This window comes from Ambystoma mexicanum, chromosome 12 (genome assembly GCF_040938575.1).
Source record: "Ambystoma mexicanum isolate Mex_15411 chromosome 12, UKY_AmexF1_1, whole genome shotgun sequence".
NCBI lineage: Eukaryota > Metazoa > Chordata > Amphibia > Caudata > Ambystomatidae > Ambystoma > Ambystoma mexicanum.
This window is the reverse complement of record NC_090936.1, coordinates 1,104,504,300-1,104,526,500: the sequence shown is the minus strand read 5'-3', so window position 1 is coordinate 1,104,526,500 and position 22,201 is coordinate 1,104,504,300. Positions and strand designations below refer to the sequence as shown.

General features: G+C 41.6%; 1 protein-coding gene across 1 annotated transcript in view; it reads right to left on the bottom strand.

The window, feature by feature from the left end:
- LOC138513101 (E3 ubiquitin-protein ligase TRIM69-like) overlaps window positions 1-22,201 on the bottom strand; it is a 90,398-nt gene that overhangs the window by 13,102 nt on the left and 55,095 nt on the right. Inside the window, exon 4 of the mRNA XM_069627767.1 lies at window positions 8,797-8,940. Coding sequence (XP_069483868.1) covers window positions 8,797-8,940 — 144 coding nt within the window. The remainder of the gene's footprint in view (window positions 1-8,796; window positions 8,941-22,201) is intronic.

Sequence of the window (22,201 nt, the reverse complement as noted above, 5' to 3'; positions counted from 1 at the left end):
GAGTTAAGACCCTGCATCGATTACAGAGGTCTTAACCAACTGACTATTCGTGACCGCTATCCCATGCCCCTCATCCGAGATATATCGGAAGTAGTTTGAGGAGCAAGATACTTCACCAAATTAGATCTCCGCGGTGCAAATCATCTTCTGCGTCCAAGGAGTGGTGACAAGTGGAAGACCGCATTCAGGACACCACTCCGCTTGTATGAATATTGTGTCATGCCTTTTGGCCTTGTCAACGCCCCAGCTATATTCCAGAAGTTCGTCAACAAGATGTTTGCTGATCTCTTGAACCTTTCCATGGTGATATATTTGGATGACATCCTCATATTTTCTTACTCCCTAGAGGAGCATTGTTCTCATGTGGAAGAGGTGTTACGTGGACTGCTGTTGAACCAATTGTTTGCCAAACCTGAGAAGTGTGTCTTTGAAGTATCGTAGGTGGCTTACCTGGGTTTCATCCTTACTCCAGAGGCGGTTCAGATGGATCCTGTCAAGGTCAAGGCAATTCTGGACTGGAAACCACCCACTACAGTGAAGGAGGTTCAAAGATTTTTGGGGCTCGCCAATTTTTATAGGCGGTTTATACCTAATTTTGCCTATAACTTCCTTACTTAAGAAGGGATTGGTTTTTGAATTTTCTACTGCAGCTCAAGAGGTCTTCCAAGCTCTTAAGACCTTATTTACCACTGCTCCTATCCTGATCCAACCGGATCAAACTTTACCCTTCATACTAGAAGCAGACGCGTCAGGAGGGGCTATAGGGGCAGTCCTCATTCAAGAGAGAGAGGGAATTGAGCATCCTGTGGCCTATTATTCTCAAACCCTTACTATCAGTGAGAAAAACTATTTGGTTTTGGAGAAGGAGCTTCTGGCCATTTGCCAGGCATGTGAAGAATGGCTTCACCTGCTTCAGGGAGCTGCTCACCCCTTTTTGGTTAGACCAGACCACCGCAACTTAAGAGTACTTCAACAACTGGAGTGCAAAAACTCTTGCCACGCCAGATGGGCATACTATTTTTCTGAGTATGATTTTCAGATCACTTACATACCTGGCTCAAAGAATGTGGTAGCTGATTCCCTGTCTAGAAGTCTTGGGGAGTGGTCTGGCACCTATGTTGATCATAAACCTTTACTTCCAAGCCAAGTATTTGTGGATACTGTACTTCCTTTTCTTAGAGAGGTACAGCATACTACCAAGAGGATTAAGAAGAACGATCTTCCTAAGGACTTGGTTATCCAGATGGGCTTACTATTTCATCAGGAAGCTCTATACTTAGCCTCTTCCTCATTACAACTTCAAGCTCTGCAATGGTGTCATGACACTCCCATGTCTGGTCACAAAGGACAGAACGTGACACTGGAGTTACTCTCCAGAAGATTTTGGTGGCCAACTATGCACCTTGGCGCCAAGAGATACGTAGAAGCCCACCCAGTTTGCACTTCTAACAAGGTTTCCAGACAAAAACCACTTGGCCTCCTTCAACAGATTGGTTTACCGTCCCCGGCTTGGGAACACATTTCTATGGATTTTGTTGTAGATTTACCATTTTCCAAGCATTGTACTGCTATAATGGTTACTGTGGACTCTTACAGTAAACTGACTCATTTCACAGCCTTACCCAGTGTTCCATCTGCACTGACAACTGCAGGTGTCTTCCTTAAGGAGATAGTAAGACTCCATGGCATACCTCTTACCATCATTTCTGACCAAGGTGTTCAATTTACTTCAAAGTTCTGGGCCTCATTATGTGAACAGATGGGTATCAATCGGGCTCTTTCGTCAGGTTACCATCCCCTGATGAATGGTCAAACCGAAAGGTTAAATGCTACACTTGAACAGTTTCTTCACTGTTATTGTTCCCTTGAGCAAGGTGATTGGGTAGACTATCTTCCCATGGCAGAATTCTCCTATAATAATGCCAAGCATTCCGCCATCAGGATGAGTCCTTTCTATTGCACTTATGTCTTCGATCCTCAACATATACCATTGAATCACCTCTCTTGTACCAACTCATTGGCGGTGGATGTGTTGGTTACATCTCTCAAACAGGTACATAAGGATGCCTTAGATGCTTTGGAGAAGAGTCGTCATTCCTATAAACGGCAAGTGGACCTACACCGTAGACCTAATCCGGATTGGAAGGTTGGTACTCGAGTTTGGCTATCTACCAGGTTCCTTCCGAGATCGGTTCATCGGGGCAAATTTTCTCCTCGTTACATCGGACCATTTCCAATAGTTTCCAGGTTCCAGTGGCCTATTGGTTAAAGTTGCCAGGTCCTCTTAAGAAGGTACATCCTGTATTCCATACTTCTCTGCTCAAGCCTTATGTCAAGGATCCTTTTTGAAGGGAGATTCCCCCTATCCAGCAGATTGAGAGTCCAGATGTGTATGAAGTGGATTGTTTGATGGATTCCAGATACCGTAGAGGGTCCTTGCTGTACCTTGTTCATTGGAAGGGTTATTCCAAGGCTGAACGTACCTGGGAACCTGTTCAGAATATTGCTGCTCCTCGTCTCATCTGACGTTTTCACTCTTTATTTCCGGCCAAGCCGGGTGGAAGGAGGTTGAGACAGGGGTATACTGTCACGTTCCATTCATGGAAGCGCTGGCACAAGTGGAGATTAGGCTGTCTCATTCACTCTAAACCACATGCTGTGGTCTAGTGTTCTCCCAAGATGGCCACCAGATGTTTATAGGTGGCCATTTCCGGATACGCCTTTGCGTTGTATATGTTTAGGACCTTTCTCATACTGCTGCATTTTACCTTAGCTGTTCCTGCATTTTTTTGCTTACTTTGTGCCTTCTTTTTCTGTGCTTTTCCAACTTTCCTTCCCTTGGTTTCTGTCTATCTTGGACCGTTCCGTCCTCTCGTGGGTGGCGTTGTGTTTACTTCTGGGGTTTTTCGGGTAAGTTCCATTTCGGTTGCTGTCTCTGTTACCTGCTTCCCTTCTGCTTTCTTTTCTGATTCGTACCTCGGTACGTTCCGTCCTTACCTCTTCGTAGCTGTTTCTTCCATTTTTACTCCTGCCGGTTCGCACCTCGGTACGTTCCAATCTTTTCTCTCTCTCTGTCTTCTCTTTCCTTTTTCCTTCGTTATCGGTCCGTACTTCTGTATGTTCCCCTCTTTTCTCTCTTTCTAGTTTCTATTGCTATTTCCTTACCGGGTATTCCTTTTCTTCTTTATAGTTTTTCACGGATCCTTCTTATCTAACCAGCTACTTTTTTCCCCTTTCTCCTACTTAGTTTAGGCTAGTTGTCTTTCCTCCTTTTTTCAGCAGTTCCTTTTCCTTTTTTAGCTGTACTGCCTTTTCTTTTGTACAGTTATCCTTTAGCAATTTTGGCTGTTTCTGGTGGCTTGTCTTTTGAACACAAGAGGACTAACTTTAACTGTACTCTTACCATTGTAAAGAACTTTGAACTGTGTCTTCAAGATCGGTGTGTCATCTACAATTCGTCATCTTCAAAGAGGGGATCTATTCCCGAAGAAGCTTTTCCTATCACTCAATTACCTAATCTCCATCTTACCCAGGCTTTTTTCTGCCTCGTAAGGCTTTTTCCCTGGAAGTTTATGGGAGCTTTCTCCTTGGGGTTCATCTTGGTCCTAATCCCGAACAGGTCAAGGTGGCCTCCGAGGGAGCTCGCCCTTACTTACACACAAAAACGGAGAGCAAGCCAAGGGAGACCCAAAAGGATTGCAAGAATAGAATCGCTGAAGAAATAAGACGTTTATCAGAAGAATCAGGTGAGGAGAGGGATCGGGAGAGTACCTTGAAATCTGACACATATGCACAAAAACCCGGAATTTCTCAGCTTCTATAAACAATCATTCAAAATACCAATGTTATGCCAAAAGGGTGAGGTGCAATTGGTCTGGAGTGGTCTTGTTCATTTTTTATTTGGGCAGTGACATTGGGTTAGTGCCACTTCTTTGGACCAATGCTAGCCTGAACCTTTACATCAGAAGTAGTACATTTCAAATATTAACTAGAACACATTTTATTGGGGGGAGGAAGCTCAGTGGAGTATTTTCCCACCTCACCTTTTATTTAAAACACACAATGCCAGAAGACCCAAGCAGCCTAGTACTACCTTGCACTTGCCTGGAAAGTCAAACCTTTGAAACTCTGGTCATCTCCTACCAAAACAGTAGCAGCACTGTACTTGCATGAGTCCAGGGTGCCACATGTTCCCCTCTGCAAGCCATTCTGCATTCTACAGGAAGCCACATCACAGGTCTAAGGAAACTCAACGAATATCATGCCAGTCCTCAGGAGGTGCACTAGTACCAAATTAAAGCACACAACATGTTCATGAATGCCTGCATCACACACAAAGTAAGCCCAATTAATCTACACTCTACTTGGCTGAGAAATTATCTTTAGAGGTAGGCGCACTACCAGAAGACAGAACATCGCCAAGGACTTCAATAGGGAAATAAACAGCAAACAGGCCTTGTCTTCCTATGCACCCTATCTCTGGAAAAAGTTACACACGTAGATTAAATTGGCACATCTATCCTGAACTTCAGGAAGGGCCTTCAGACCCTCCTCTTCAAAGAACATCTCATCAATCACTTTCCTCCCCATAATACATACATTTATACATACTTACTTACATACATGTATAGCCTCCACAGCTCCTGCCAGCAGTTTCAATCATAATCAGCAAGAACGCCCACCTACCAGTCCAAAAACACGATATCCACCATGGCTACAACTCTAGTCTCCTCCTGGACCTACAATTACAATACCAACATTCACACATTCAACTCAGCACTCAGGCACCACCTCCTGCACTTTAATGGATCACTCATCATCATGCACAATTTAACTCCAAATCATGCCTATTACCACTGCAGTTACTGCCTCTTCCCCCTAATCCAGAGTCCCCAATTGTCTGATCAGATGTCTTACTCCACATTTGTCCCTGATCTACCTAATGCTATGACGCCCCATTCCACCCGATCATGCAATACTAATGCCATGCTTCTTTATCATTTTGTAAAGCACCAGAACAGAGGTCTGCCCAGGCTACTGTTGGATACTTTGTAAGAGTTTATGGTCAAGGCACATGCCCTCCTTTATAAAAACAAATACACATGGAACAGTTTTCCTCACAAAGCCCTGGTGGATATAAATCAGAGAGCCGCAAGCTGCCTGTTTGGGATATTTCTTAATGCTTTCCTGATTTGGATTTAGTCAAGGTTTGGAAGAACCGTATAATTAATCTTACAATGTTTTGTTTGACCTTGTTTGAGTCGCAATGGGACCATGCAACCCTTACCATCTTCAAACACAGGTGAACATTTGATCTTCAGCAGGAATGGGATCAGAGTAGCTCCTTCAGGTCTCTACCTTGAAGCTCTCCAGTAGATCAAAGATGTTTCTGTTCTCCTTCTCTCCTCCTTGGAACTCTCTCTCTCTCCATTGTCTGCTTTACCGTGTGTCCTTCTGGCTTGCCCAGTGTGTGAATTACACACCAGAAAACACCTCTTCTAAGTCTGTGACGCCTTTGTTGCTGGAAAGCTGACATTTTGTATCTTCTATGGCATTCACCAGAGGGGAGAATGGCTTCAGGTTTCTCTCCCCCTCTTGTGTATAATGTAAGTCATTGTTGCATTGTCTTCAGGCATGTTTGCATCTGTGGAGCTTTTCTGCACTACATGCATATCAGTCACTTGAGATAGGCTTTTCCCACAGCATTGGAGGAATGCATTTCTTTGCTTTATTTTCTTGTCAGGGTGTTTGGGCCTGGCCAGTGTGCTGGAATGGCTAGCTAAGTGAGACCACCTTATAGAAAGGTGTATATTGAAGACTCTTTGACACCCCCATTCCGTCTTGTGGCCACTGGCATCTTTAGAGGTGGTGGGGGTGTGTTTGCTACTTCGACTGTCCCATTGGTAGTCATGGAGGCCTGTAGGAGTGATGGGTGTAAAAGCTCTACTGACTGTCCCCTGGCTCAGAGCAGGTGCACACATTGAGTGGCACATGGATCCCCCCATAGCGCCTTGGGGGTCCAACCTCCATAAACTCAGGGCAGGCTCTCCCCATTCACCACCCAACTGTTGGTCCCCTAGGCTGGGCAGGCATTTTGTCACAGCCTAAAGTCATGTATTTATCCAGTTAAATCCCAGAGGAGACCAATGTGGAAGGCGCAGATCGCAATAGCCACAATCCACCCCCGCCCCCAGATGCCCAATAGTCTTTCCCTTGTTTGTCCTTTGTCTTGACAGCCCCACTGGTTGTCGATTAACCCCTTAAGTGCCAAGGATGAGTATGCTCGTCCTAATTTGCATAGACTTTCATAATAGCCTGGCACTTAGCTATTCTTGGAGCATTCACACATGCTCCTCTATACCTTCTCAAGGCTACCCTTCACTTGACTGCGGTTCACACACTTTTACAGAGATGTTCCTGTTTCAAGGTTATGCACATCATATAAGTATAGTACATCCTCTAAGTATATGGCGTGTCCCTCAATTGGCAAGCATGTCTTCATCTCTTAACGGCATAAGGAAGGATCCACATCTTCTGTCATACTCTTTATAGTGTGCTGTGGAGATAGCAAATGGCAATACATCTCAGTGCACACACAGTAAATGGATAAAAAGAAATCTGCATTTATTTTAAAAAAATATACAAATTTGTAAATTAAGAAAGACCTGGCCTACCACTAACTGGTTAATAGTACTGAGTGAATAATATTGGAAATAGCCAAAGTGAACAGGTTTACAGGTTATTCGAATCATGGTTTTCATGGCAAAACAGTGCAGCATTGCTTTAATATTTGTAAGCCTAGATGTATTGTATTAAAATATTGAAAGCCCTACAGAGTATGGTAGATCCACTCAGAAGGTGGAGCATTTTTTAAAAATATTTAATTTAGAGTTTGGCTATCGTTCAAGGTTTACATTCTGCATAGTAGAGAGGCCCTGTAGGGAATTATGACATTCAGACAGGAAATCTCTCTGGGACCCCGCGCAGCCCTTCCAGCAAGGCTTAGATGCTGGTAAATCCCCCTGAAGATTTGTGGTCACATTTGGGGTTCCATATTGACTCCCAGATCTCGGAGATTCACTGGAAATCTACCTGGTAGGATTTGTGAGGATTCGCACACTCAGATTCCTCCAGCTGTATTCCAAGATATTTATGTCACTGAAGTATGTGCTATATCCTGACTCAAGTTTTCTGTCTGATCCCTGTTATTACAGAGCTAGCCTTCAAAAACATGGCCAAAACCCGGCTGGCCGCCCATGACCTGCCTTTGACCTAGACTGATCGTTAACCACCCTTCTGCGTTAGCCTACACCTCACTCTTGTGCAAATATGTTATTAATTATGTAACTAAGTGTCTTGTACTATTTGCATTTGTATATAATTCTGTAAATTGTTCTTGCTTGCCTTTACCGTGCTGTAACCTAAGTGATGCTCCCGGATGCCCTTGGGCCTGGTGAGCTATATAAATAAATATAATACAAATACAAATAAGAGGCAAGAGGAATTCGTCTAGAAGCGCATTGCCAACATTGGACATTGTTCACCTTTGTTTGTGTACTTTTGTGAAATGTGTTGATTATATATGGCTTCCTCCATACAGGCTGGCCCTGTATATTCACATATGTTACCTGTTTTGATGTTTAAATCAAAACGGAAGGGCTGGGTAGAAAGGACGGGGCAGGGCATCAGTTTGGAATACAGGATCCAGAACAGTGGTATCAATGCCCACCAATAGGGCGGACAGTGGCAGAGAAGGAGGGACTTGGGCTCAGTATAGAATAAGGGATCGAGGATGGCAATGCCAATGACCATGTACATAGAGGCACATGGTAGAAAGCAAGCACCTCTCGCTTAATATATAATAGGGGTTCAAGGGGGGTCGTTCCGATGCACATCCACAGAGTGGCACGTGGTAGTGTGAGGGTTCTAAGTACAGAAGGCAGGACTAAGAATAGCTATTGCAATGGCCATCAAGATGGAGGTGCACAAAGGAAGGTGGAGGCTGGGTGCTCAGAATAGCATGCACGGCCAAGTTAAGGCAATGGCCATTAACATGGAGGTGCACGGGGGAGGGTGGAGGCTGGGTGATCAGAATACCATGCAAAGGCAAGCAAAGCAATGTCCATCAAGATGGAGGTGCAAAGAGGAGGGTGGAGGCTGGGTGCTAAGAATAGCATGCACGGCCAAGCTAAGGCAATGGCCATCAAGTAGGCGGTGCATAGGGGAGGGTGGAGGATGGGTGCTCAGAATACCATTCAAATCCAAGCTAAGGCAATGGCCATTAATATGGAGGATGCACGGAGGAGGCTGGGTAGTAAGAATAGCATGCACGGCCAAGTTAAGGCAATGGCCATCAACATGTAGGTGCATGCGGGAGGGTGGAGGCTGGACGATCAGAATAGCATGCACGGCCAAGCTAAGGCAATGCCCATCAAGATGGCGGTGCACAGGGTAGGGTGGATGCTGGGTGCTTAGAATAACAGGCACGGCCAAGCTAAGGCAATGACCATCAACATGGAGCTGCATGGAGGAGAGTGGAGGCTGGGTGCTCAGAATAGCATGCACGTCCAGGCTAAGGCAATGGCCATCAACATGAAAGTGCACAGAGCAGGGTGGAGAGTAGGTGCTCAGATTAGCAAGCACGGCCAATGAGGATGTGGTTGATTTTGTAATATCTGGAAGAAAACAGCAGGACAACAAATACTCTATATATTTAGAAGTTTTAATGTAGGCATGAGTTCCTGGATTATTAAAACAACAACAGAAACCTAAAAGTAAAGGATAAATCAGTGTTACCTGTGCGGAGGCACTGGGTCTCACTCATGGGGGGCAGCATATCGCTCCAGGAAGAGAAATCTTCTGTTCCAGGCTCGTGGTTTGCACATGAGCATAGTTTCTGAATGGGCTTCTTCTGGCCATGGCGCTGGTCAGACTTTGATACTGGAAGAGAGATAGAGATGAGGAGAGAGAGCGAGGAATAGAGAAATGCAGAGATAGAGCTTGAACATGGGTGGTTTATTTACTTTTATTTTATTTGATTTAATTTACATACATCCATTTGGTTTTGTAAATACAACAAACATTACAAACAGTAATACAATTACATAAAAACATTTTACATACATACAAGTTCATTGACATGTTTAAAAAGCATTTTTGTTTTCATCCACATTTCTTATTATACTCATTTACTCCTCATTTTATCATCTGTGGATTTCATTCTTTCATATTAATTTAAGAAGGAGGAAGTCACTTTTAATGCAACTAATATCTAAATCAACTACTCGTATTTACAATTAGTAAATTCCTTCGGATAATGAATGTAAAATCCCAATACATTTCCAATAAAACTTTATCATAAAATAAATCAAATTTGTATCATTTCCTTCCAAAAACAAGTCCCAACACAATTCATTGTTATTACTATCAAGCTGGTTGTTGCACTGCTTTAAAAAATCATTCTTAATGTATTTAGACAGTTGCATTCTATTAATACATGTTTGAGCAATTTTTGGTCTAGTTTACCACATAATCTACACCACCTCTCTAAGCGGTGGATACCCACTTGTGCTCCTTTTACCTCAAAGTGTTCTCCCTTATTAAATTTGAGTAGAAGATATTGGCGCATAATTTTGTGTGATGGATATGCCTGAATATATTTTGGTAATTTCGGGTGGTAAATGCAGTATTGCAGATACCACCACTGTTATTCAATGTTGCAAATTGAACTATATTTTTTTCAACATCCATTTCTCTGCCATATTTTCGCAGGCAAGTTTTGAATCTTAATGTTTTACTGACACAGGTTCTTTTTTTATATTTGTCAAACCACATTTTATGCATCATCTTCATTTTCCCTAGTGGGCCAATCTTTTTACACATGTCAATTTCCTTAAGTTTGGCTACAAATTGCATTCCAATCGTGTTATTATTCAGTGCCAAGAGTTTGTCATAGCACAATGTTATTCTATTAGTCACGTCAACATCAATACTGTTCAAATCAAATTCTAAAATAATGTATTCTATGGAAACATTTTGGGGAACCCTAAATAATTTATGAAGAATCTGCGCTTCTAGTTTTCGCATGTGTGACATATATTTATAGCTCCAAATTTCTATTCAATAGAGAAGAATTGATTTTACCTATACACAAGAACAAAATTGTTTGTATCGATCAGCCCATGTTTCTTCCAATGAAGCTACTAATCATATTTGCCACTTTCATACATTTGCTTTTCAGTTCTGACCAGTGAAAGTTCCAGTTTAAATGCTCATCTACAAAGAGTCCAAGATATTTATACTGTTCAACTTGTTGCACCGGATTTCCCTCTAACAACCATACAAAAATTAAATTTTTGTCTGGTTCGATTGTTCACAAAGACCATGATCGTACTCTCCTCTATATTTATCTTGAGTTGGTTAATTTCAGAGTAGGTAATCAAAGCATTTAGGGTCTGTTGTAATCCTTGTGCCGTATGAGCCAAAAGAATCAAGTCGTCTGCATAGGGTAACCAATTAAATGTTACCGCTCCTACTTTTGCAGATCATATTTTTTCTTGTGGCAAATTTTCTGGAAGGTCAGCTAAGTACAAGTTAATAAGGGTGGCGGCAACTATACACCCTTGTTTTACACCAAGGAATGTGGAAAATGATTGTGAGAGATTCCACTTTACATCAAATCGAATCTGGACTGAAGTCTCTGAATAGAGTAACATAATCATTTTAAGGAGCCTTGCTCGAATAGCCCATTTTGTTAGCTTTCTCCACAATAAGTTCCTGTTCACTGAGTCGAATGCCGCGCTATAGTCTATCTATGCGCAGTAAAGGTTAGTATTCCAAACTACCCAAGTGTATTCGACTGCTGTGGTCAGGATTACCAGGTTGTGAGCTGTATTTCAATGTTCAATAAATCCTGTTTGATTTGGTGGGAGTATCTTTTTTTTCTTTAATCCAGGATTTTAGTTCTTTTAGCAATACCCTTGCAAACATTTTTGCTGGGATGCCTAACATAGCCAAGAGGTGATAATTACCTGGATTATCCCAGGCACCTTTTTTGTAAACAGGAAGGATATTGCTCATTTTCCAAGTTGTTGGTATTTTTCCTTGTACTCCTATTGCATTAAAATTACCTGGATTATCCCAGGCACCTTTTTTGTAAACAGGAAGGATATTGCACATTTTCCAAGTTGTTGGTATTTTTCCTTGTACTCCTATTGCATTAAAAAGAATAGATAGTGTCTGTGCCAACTGATCAGCTGACTCTTTGAGCAAATTATTGCACACGCCGTCTGGACCTATGGCTCTCGGGTTATTCAAGCTCATAATTATTTTTTTTATTTCAGCTGGCGTAGAACTATTTACCCAATTACTTTCGGGCAATTTCATACATTCACCCTTGTTCTCATTCCTGCCTAATGTACTGTGGACATAACATTCCCATTCACTTTCCTGTACGCAATGAATTGGTAAATCTCTTTTATTTGAGTTGCGGATTTCTCTCCATATCTCGGTAGAGTTACTTTGGGTTGCCAGAAATGCTATTTTTTTTCCACCTCTCAGTTTCGCATGAATATTTATATGCCTTTAGCCAGCTACGATATGATTGATTACTCTATTTTATTACTAATGACGTAATATTAGCCTCCACTATTCTTGTCACTCGATATAATGTTGCTGCAATTGCATCACGCATACATTTTTTGCAGGTACTATATTTTTATCGTTATGTGTTCTATTTGGTATTTTAATGTTAGAGCGTTCATATGGGGTTTTATATTCCCGTTTGGTCCTATAGTTGTCAATCAATTGAGTCATCATTTTAGAGAACGCAATAATCTCTTCTTAGTGATTTTCAATATTAGTCACTATATACTTGTTAATGCATGCTGACAATTATTGAAGGGCTGAAATGTTAGCCTTAATCACTGTATCCCTGTTCCATACAATACAATTATGTTTTTCATTTAAGCCAATATCCCCATTCATATCCCTGCTATGAGCAGTAACGTTCCAGATACTTGGGTGCAACAGGACACAGAGAGGAAAGTGATCACTTTCCTCCCGTGATGTTATTACCATATCAATAGTCAAGGACTGTCCAGCGGTATTCACCATGATGTAATCAATTGTTCAGGCACTTTTGCCGGCTGCCCGAGTGAAGGCTCCGGTCGCATCACTGGGGCAATAACCATTAATAATAGTTAAATTAAATTCTTCTACTAAGTTTGGCCACAGTTTACCTTGGCAATTCGAGATTTCTTAATTTGTTGGACCGGAGCAGTTCTCTAATTGTGACTCCAGCGCCTTGGGGAACATTTTAATATAGCATTAACGTCCCCCATCACCCCTAAAGGATATGAATTAGAGTACCTTTTTCACTATATATGCTACTTCTTTCACTATTCCCTTGGTATGGATGGCATTAGGAGGTATATAAACATTTATTACTATACATTTTACCTTTTCATATGAGATCATGGCAACTTGTATATTGGGGGTACTATTTTTTAATTCTATTACCTTCCAAGGTTGTTTCACAGAGATCATCAGTCCCCCTTTGGACGGCCTGGAGATGCTTTTGTTGCTAACTGTTGTATGGTCACACGACCGTCAAATTGTCAATGGGTGGTTTATATTTTTTCTCTTTAAACCCAATTATGGGCTATGGCCATCACTCCTTTCTGAATGGTATTGCAGGGTTTATTCCAGGAATTTGTAGTTTTCAACTACAAACTCTCTCGGTTGTCTTAGCTGTGGTATGTGACAATAAATTACTTAACATAGGAAGTCATGGTTGCACTGGAGTTGTACTTTGGCATCATAATATGAGTGAGAGTGATCACTATAAAACATACATGTTACTGCATCAACGCATCATGTGCATTCCCCATGCCCTTCGATGTAGCATCGTTCTATCTACAAGAATGTATAAAAAAAGATACTGAAAATGATGGAAAATATGGCCATTATGGAACTTAACATCAATGTGTACATATTGTCATAGGTATGCAGAGCGTCAATATCAACGTGCTCCTTTACTACATGTGTAAAGGCTAATCTTCAAAGTTGCCGTTAGGCTTTAGAAGGTACCATGAGACGTCACACATTGCCTGGTACAAACATTTCAACTTTAGGAAAATCTTTTTGATCCAAAACACATCAAAGCCTTGTGTTATATCACGTAATATTTCCAACCTTTCTATCATGTGGGCATTACTACGAGGAGATCATTGTGCGTGTAAATTCTAATAGGCAGGGATGCCCCAGGATTATCTGGGGAGATAATGGTTATTTCTAGTGGGATTTGCTCAATCTTGACTACATTGGCCGAGTGCCGGATCATCGAGTAGGAGTAGGGTAGTGTGGCTTAGTCTGTTTTGCGCGTAATTAGAATCCAACATGTGTGTTTGTTTGTGATGATATTCAGACTATGTTGATTAAAGTTCTCTCTTTTTACTACAGTCTTCGTTAGTACGGTTTCAGAATCAATACTGGTGTAGCATTCTGGGAAGCCAACATTAGTGGGCCTACAAAGTTTAACACAAATCCAAACTTTCACTTTGTAGTGAGGCTTGAGTCATAAGAACAGATCAGGAGTTTGATGGTTTATCAAGCAAAATATTGTCCACACTGGTAAGTATAAAAATGCACATATTTATTTAACAACAGAAGTACATTAAGATAGAATTCTAGAAGAAACATATACAGATATATAAAATCACAGTTTAAATACGACACAAATCATCACTTTTTATTTGATACTGTTAGAGGTAAAGACTATTATAATAAGAGGAGGGCAACGAGGTAAAACAATTTATCACATGAATCATGAAATGATATGTTAGCATCAGTACCAAATAAGAAAATGTAAGGAGTCCAGCCCTAGTATAACAATACATGTTAATTGGATTTAAAGTAACTAGGTTTTGGATACTCAAAGATTACTTATAGGAAGCAATGGGCTCAAAGCAGTAGTTAGTGTTTTATAAGAAAGTGGCTAAGATTCCTGGTCACCTAGGGACACCACAGAGTATTCCTGTATCCAGATTCCACCACTAAAGGCAAGGAAAGGGTTGCTGCAGATTAGGACTTCACACTCAATGTAAGTGACAGGGAACAAAGAGTCTGTAAAACAGGTATGATAATCAGCAACTCATACCCTGATAACGAAGGACAATGATCTTAGGCAAATATAGGTCACTGGCGACAACTGCTCTAATTGCATCTTGCGGCTTTGGTGTAACAAGGTTTGCAAGTGCAGAGTGTTCTTCTGCGACTGGGCCAGCAGTTCTCCTCCTCTGGCCTCCTTCAGCAACCTAACAGTTCTCCAAATCACTGAGCTGGAACCAAGCTGAAGATGAAGAAGGTTCACTGCTTCAGATCCTATTATACTGGAGAACCCACAGGATGCCTCCGATGAGCTGAGCAGATGAAGTGACCACTGCATGTTCAGCAGGCACAAAGACGCAGGACCACAGGGCTCAGGTTCAAGCAAAACTCCTCTTCCTAGCAGAGGAAACAACATAAGGGCAGTGATATATGACCTGCAGGTTGTGCAGCACCAGGTTTTGGAAGATCCAAGCCACAGGAGCAGCACCCTCTTTTGATGGTGGATACCAGCTCCAGGCCCGTGATGCTTCAGAGCTCCAGGAGGATGAACTACATGATGCAGAACTCAGAGCTGGCTTACCCCACCAGTAACCCACCACAAAGAGTTTGGGATGGGTAATCGGGCCGGTTGTAGACCCTTAGCTAGCCTAAATCGGATAAATGCACCCAAAAGCTACCCCAGTCTGGCCAGAAACCGTAAAAAGGATGCACTTACGTGGCCTTTTTGTACCCATGCCCACGAGAGAAAGGGAGGAAAAAGTAAAGTGAAACACAAAGCCTGGTCCTAAACAACACGTATGGCAAATTTGACCACTGTAGTGAACAAAAGGTTGACGTGCAGTGCAGTAAACTGTATAAGGTACACAGTTGTGCACCTAAAAACGTACCACTTCCTCTAACCTGTCTGGGATTCTCTAAGTATTGAAAAAAAAGCGTATAGTCAAAAGAAATGGTAAACTTGGTTCCCCTGCAGTACTCTCCACAAGGAAGGTAGTAGTGATTGATCATTGACTTACGTGATGGTGACTAACTTGTACCTCCACTACAAAATGAATTAAGGAAGGGAAGGAGATTAAAAAAGTGTTCCAATCCAAAGAATCATGTCAGTGACTCCAAAGAACCCTTACCCTTTTTATCCAGCCGAGATAAGACTCCATCTATGCTTGCTTCTGAAGCATCTCTTTGAACAATGGAAGTTCTCTTGTATTCAGTAGCTCTGAGAATAGGGGCTAGGATTAAGATATTCCACAATCCCAAAAAGGCTTCTTCACATTCATAGAAGCATAGTCAGCCATGACATTTCTAGAGTACCCAGTGATGCCCAAAATAGCAGTCAATTGAGTTTGAGCAGGTGAGATCAATGAGCTTTGCACAGCCTTAACTTTGGTAGGGAGAGGTTTCCCCCTTCCTACCTTAGACCCAGAGTAAACCACTAGTCCATGCTCAATTTGCCATTTTGGTGCATTTTTGTCTTTCTGGTCAGGAGGGCCTTTTGAAGAGCCTGCTGCATTCTCATAAGGCATGGAACATGTTCGCTAAATAGAGAAATATAATCTAGAAATGCTATACAGAAATTGTGTAGGCCAGTCAAAACATAATTCACAAACCTCTTTAGGTGGCAGCAGCATTTTTCAATCCAAGAGGCATCATGCTAAACTGATTATGAGTTGATAAGGAAGCCTTCTCCTTGGCTCAGTCAGTTAAGGGGACTTGACCATTAACCATAGCTGAGGTCAACAGTGTTGAGGTAGTTAGAAGCACCTAAAGGGTCCACTAACTCATTTGTTTCAGTCAAAGAATGGATATCTGTCTTGGTGACAGCATTAAGACTGCTATAGTCAACCACGAATCAGGATTTTTTTAGATCCTGCTTTTGATACAAGCATTACTGTTATTGAACCAATGACTATTAGAGGGCTCTACCATCCTATGTCTAACATGTTGTTCACCTCAGTCTCAGGTGTGGTCTCTTACTTAGAGCCACCATTTTAAACCTAGGGATGAAAGACTTCAACCGATGTATGCGGAAAAGTCCTGGAGCATCCGTGACCACATTTGAAAACAATCTGTTCGGGTCTTGATCATGTGTTACTAAGGCTTTGTAGTCTTCATGGCCAGTATGTCTTAACCAGGTACCTTTATTTGTGCACCACTTTTGCAGGCCTTCTGGCCAGTAGCACAACTCCTGTAGTGGCTTTTTGTGTGAACAGTCATGTGTGGCCAGTAGAAATAAGGATATAACATTTCCTTTGTCTTAATTACCAAGTGGTCTATCTGCAGTTGAAAGGGCATGTTTTGGGCAACCCAACATCCTGTGGTCTCCAGCAATAGACTATGTGGGCTAACTGTAAATGGGCCCATCTTCATAATAAATCAAATGTTTACAAGACCTTCCCATTTCAGGGAGGGATACTCAGATGTCCATGAAAAAATAGAGACAAATCGAATGGAGAAATTACCGATTTGTTTTTGTTTTGTTACTTTTTGCACTTTTTTTTCATAATGCGGGGGGATGACCCTCTTTATCCCCCTACCTTACATAATACCCTTAGCACACCCCTGCCTATTATTTACTTAAAATATACATAGATCCCTACAGAATTCGACCAAAATAACTCGGTCATTCACCTTATGTTCCTTTTCTATTTGTTTTTCTATGGATACCAGGATTCTCCATCAGTCCTTTGTTGAAGTGATGCATAGAGTGTCCATCTTCTGAAAGTAAATTCTCCAGACTAGGATGATCTTAAGTATTAAGATATTCTAGGTTAGATAGATGTAGGGCAGGTTCAAGTACCTCAGCTATACTTTGAGGTAATCATGCAGGTGGTAAAGATTTAGAAGGCTTCTTCCCCTTCTTGGCCTTGGGTTATCCCTTTGTCTTTGGCTCAGTCTTAGGTTTGGCAGTAGACTTGACCTTTTTGGGCTGAGACTTTGTCCCAGGAGAAACTAGACGCTAGATACTATCCTGTGACTTTCTTCTTCTATACGCTAGCAGGTAAGTTACCAGACATGTAATTCAGTGAAAGAGTTACAGGTAAGACTCAATACATTCTGAAGGGATAGCAGCATGTTTAGTAGGCCTCTTTGGATCCTTCACAAACTCCTGTGGCTCGACACATTTTCTATGACTATTGGCATGTTGGTCCCAGTGTCTGTAATGCAGTGGTCCTGTGGCCAGCCTCATTACGAGTCACCCGGTATGGAAATAACGGTGGCGTTAAACCCGCCGCCACCGTTGTTTCCATACCGGGTGATCTCGAGTCCTGCAGGTGGAGGTGTCATTCCCACCAGGTCTTACCTGGCGGGTTTAACACCGCCCGCCTGCAGGCGGACGTGGAAACACCGGCACCATCGCGAGATGGTGCCGGTGTTTCCATGGTCCCCAATCCTATTGAACTCAATGGGAATGGGGATTTCCTGAATTCCGCCTCCGGAATTCCCGGGTCACCGGGGTTGTAATGCCCCGGTAATTCCAGGAATCATGGAGGCGGAATGGTAATACGAGTCAGCGGTAACCGTGCTGGAAAAACCGTCAGGTTACCGCCGGACTCGTAATGCGCCCCAGTCTTAAAAGTAGGGCGTTATATTGTAAGGGATAGAAATATAAGTCTTAGTGCACTTTTCCTCCCAGTACACAGCAGACCCTGAAATAACTTCAGCACAAACTTCAATAAGTTTTTCAACAGAAGAGAAAAATGCACCTGCCACAATACTTCCTGAAGACAAAGATGACAGATGGCAACCGAGGTCCTACCCATTCACATAGTCATTAGTCCATAAAGAAGACATTTTCGAATAGCTTGTTGATGTGGGTTGTAATGAAATCCTCTCCCTTGCTCTAAAGGCAGAGGACAGTTAGATGAAGCACTCTTTGGAACACTTACTGAAGAATAGACAACAAGCAGACATATATTGCTCCCTTCAGTCACTGCATTTCCTCATAGTGCCTCTGTCTTCTCATTTCATCAAGAGCTAGGGCTATAATATGCAGAAGATATGCTTACTATTGCACCAACCTATCACTTGTGGGATAATCACTATCCGTGCTTGTCTGGGGATATCATAATGGATATTTTATGTTGTGGAGGTGGAACGAAAACTGCTGGCATCATCATGTAACAAGAGGTCAGCTGCAATAAATGCAAGCTGTTGGTTTGACAATTCCGAAGCTATTAATAAGCATAGTTAGGCTATACCAACATCTCTCTTTTTGGCAGCTCATATTAATGAGAGTGTTATCTCAGCACTTAATAAACCACCCAATAGAGCTCATTTCATGTTTACAACACCAAACAAATTGGAACCGTATCTTTGATGGTTCAATACAACAGCTTTTCTATTGGTGCCTTTAATGTTAAGTTGCTTAACTATCAATACTGGGGAGGGAAAATGGCAAGGTACTGATCTCATTGATTACTTGCTGCCCGATTTGTCAACATGAAATCGAAACATTGGACCAATTTTTAGTTTGTATGTGGTCTATAAGGAAATTAGAAGAACAAATATTATCCAAACAATAAAGAATATAGGTTTAACGTATTTCTTTTTGCTGTCAGATATGGCTCTTTAATTTAATTTGAACAATTATCTAAGACAGGCAGCTACTGTTAGCAGGTCAGTTTTAGCTTCTTACATTTTTCATCTATCTTACTATGGTGAGAAGTATTAATGAGTAGATTCTCCTTGTTTTAAATACATTTTGTTGCTTTTGTCAAATGTGATTAAACATTATTTGTATTGACTCGTTGTCGAATGGTTTTTTCTGAATGTGCTTTTACACTGACATAGATACAGTCACATCTCGGACTAGACCATCCTAAATCTACCAGAAGGGTATTTGAGGAAAGGGATTGGACATGCACTGTTGAAGATGTTATGAGTACTCTCAGGGATGTAATTTGGAGGTCGCCAGGGGTCGCAACCGCTGAGGTCTCCCTCGCTACCCCTTTGGTCTCTGTAAGGATATATGGGGATTTTACTGCCAGTATGCAGTATGGAAATGCAGCCAGGCACATTTTTTCAGAGCATATAATAAAACATTTTAGCACAGTGTGCTGTCATTTTAAAAATGTGCATATTTTACAATTGGGATGTCCTCATCTGTGTGAAACTGCATTAGAAATACATAATTAAATAACCCTATACTAACTGCATTACTAATATATTAACCCCAATCCCTCTAACATTATTAATGCAGTTCCTGTGCACAATGAGATGCATTCAATATTTTTCCATGAAGAGATGCACACTCTGAAATTCATACCATGTTAGTGTTTTCCGTCAAAAGCAGAAATATGCCACTGGCAGGAAGGCAAACGGAAACAGTTGCTTTGCAGGACTGAAATCTTCATTGTCTTGAAAAACAAGGGCTGGTACAGGGCACATTCTTTTATTCTGATTGGTAGGGATTGGAGGTGGATGGGCCACGTCAATAGAGGGCAGACCTAGGGGTGATAGACAAGAGGATTTTTCTTGATGAATAGGGCAGTGAGAAGAGTTCAGTTCAAGCTGGGATGGAGGTACAGAGGGTGCTTCCAAGGAAATGCTGCCGGACTCCATGTGGGTGTGAGCTATGGCTACAAACTTAAAACAGCTGGTAGCTCCCCACACAAGGAGGTTGAGTTGCTGGCTTTGATGTGAAGGAATCCTTAGCACTGGGTCTGCGAAGCGGCGAGGTTGTGCAGATAAGGTCCTGACAACGAGAGTTTCAAACTTTGCTTGTCTGGGGTGAGTTAGGTGCCAAGTGCGGAATGAGCATGAATGGGAGATTACATAATTTGTTGGCAGTGCAGGGAGTTAGACAAAATAATACTGCATGTTCATGTCTCTCTCTCCATGTTTAAAAGTGCTGAATACCAAATTTGTTTTTTTGCAATGCGCCAGATGTTTTCTGTTCTCTTTTATATCTTTTAGGCTTGATGCTGCGATATCATGTGGTAAGATGTAACTATGTTTATAATGGTTATGTAATACATAGTGTACAAAAAACAAAGGCTGGGATTTTGGTTTCATTTCATGCGTCTGTGAATCATTTCTACACAAGGGAATCACAAGGGTTTGATGTTTGTAGCTGAGCGGTAAAACATTTGCTATTCTACCACTGTAGTTAAAGTAGCAAGAAAGGAAAAGTGAATAAATACCTGCAAGGTAGGAAGGTGTGTGTATGTGTTGTGAATGAGTCCTTCTTTGCATGCAAAAAAGAAGGCAGTGTCAGATGAGACACATAGAATACTGGATGTAAATAAGCCAGTAATGCAAGCTACATACGATAGATGGGTTCTCTAAAAGGGTGATAAGTCTGGGGGTCAAGAGACATTCCAATAGAGGGGATAGGTTTGTTTTATTATGGGGCTGTAGTGTAAAATGCTATGCTCACTACTATACCACAGCAATAAGGTAATTCTGAAAATATCACAAGGTAAGATACCACTAAAATTACCACCAACACAAGCTAACACTATATTATCACCAAAATAGGGTAATACTGAACTATCTCTAATGGTAAGGCCAGTTTACCACCAAAATATCACGGTAAGAAAATACTGTCAAATCTCGAATTTGCCCCAATAAGACAAAACCTTCAACAAAAATGATGTGTTGGGCCTGTGGAAACAGACTGTAGAGCAACTACTGGGCATGGCAAGTATGTTCCACACCGCCATACGTGCATTAAAGGGAACTCATTTTGTGAGAGCAGTGTGACACTGAAAATGAATCTGAGAATGTCTCAAATTGATGCCACATTCCCAGAATTGGTGAAATATTTGGCGGCAAAGTTATATGCACATGGAACATGGTCATCAAATGATGCCACAGAATGGCATGACCGTATTTATGGGGAAGTTCAGAAAGAATCGCTGGACAGCATTTTTGAAGAGGGTAGCATAATTCAGGTGTGTCTTCTGAGATTATTTAATGCTGCTGACAAACATTCAGTGAAAGACTGTTTGATACGGCTCTGGGCCAACACATGGTTCATTTTAAATAGGTCTCTGCGAATGCATGAAAATTATGCCAAGCTAATTAGCAGACTAAAAGTTGAATTAGATGAAACTAGTGAACAGGAGAAAAAGTTAAGAGCAGAACTGGAGGTATGTCAAAAAGACATACAATCAAAGTGTAATTAATTCGACACTCAATTGTCTCAAAGGACAAAACAGTTTGAGGACAGTGAACAAGAATTAAAAAACCTAAAAAAGTTGGTATGTCACATTAGACAAGATAAAGAGGAGGCTATTTTAGAGATGCAAGTTTTACAAAGAGAGAATCTAGAGAAAGAAGGTGAGCACCAGACTGTTGAACAAGAGATAGATAAAACGTTTCAAGAAAGGGACAAGCGGGACAAAGAGTTTAATGAATGTCAAATGCAGATGAGCGATATGCAAAATGTGATTAATAAAATGGGTGATGAAAACACTTACCTACGTAAGGAGGCAGACCGACTCATTAAAAAGTGCAAAGTTTTGGAACAGCAGATATGCGATTTCCAATCTCAGGACAAGCGACAGGGCACCACATTCAATGGGATTGAGGTGAACTCCATTTCTACATGGGGAAATAGCGTCCCGGTGGCTGCGCCGGCGTCTGGACTTGGTTGCAGCGCCTTTGGGGGGTTTGACTCACCCATTGGGGGTTACCACCAATCCCATACACCTGAGACAAGGGTTGATCCACAAAGTAATGCAATTCCAAATATAGCGCCAAGTAGCCCTATCAAGATAATGAAGTCAATCAAGGCCCTGATCAAACCGTTCAAAAAAGGAGGGGAGTGCTGTATAGAGGACCACTTAGAAGCAGTGCATGATATATTTGAAGCCCTAAATATACCCAAGGAACAATACAGACAATACTTTCACTTAACTGTGGATGCTCCCACAGCGAGTATCACAAGAGGATTGAATGAACAGGAGAACATGTCATGGGCAGAATTTGAAAAAGAGGTTAGGCGTAATTTTTCTCCATTTCAATCATTACAAGAGGTGAAAAAAGTTGCATATACGATCACAGCTGGGCCAAATACATCACCTCGCCAATTTCTTCAAGATTTAAAAAGAGCCTTTTCTCATTTAGATGTATCTTTTAATCCCAA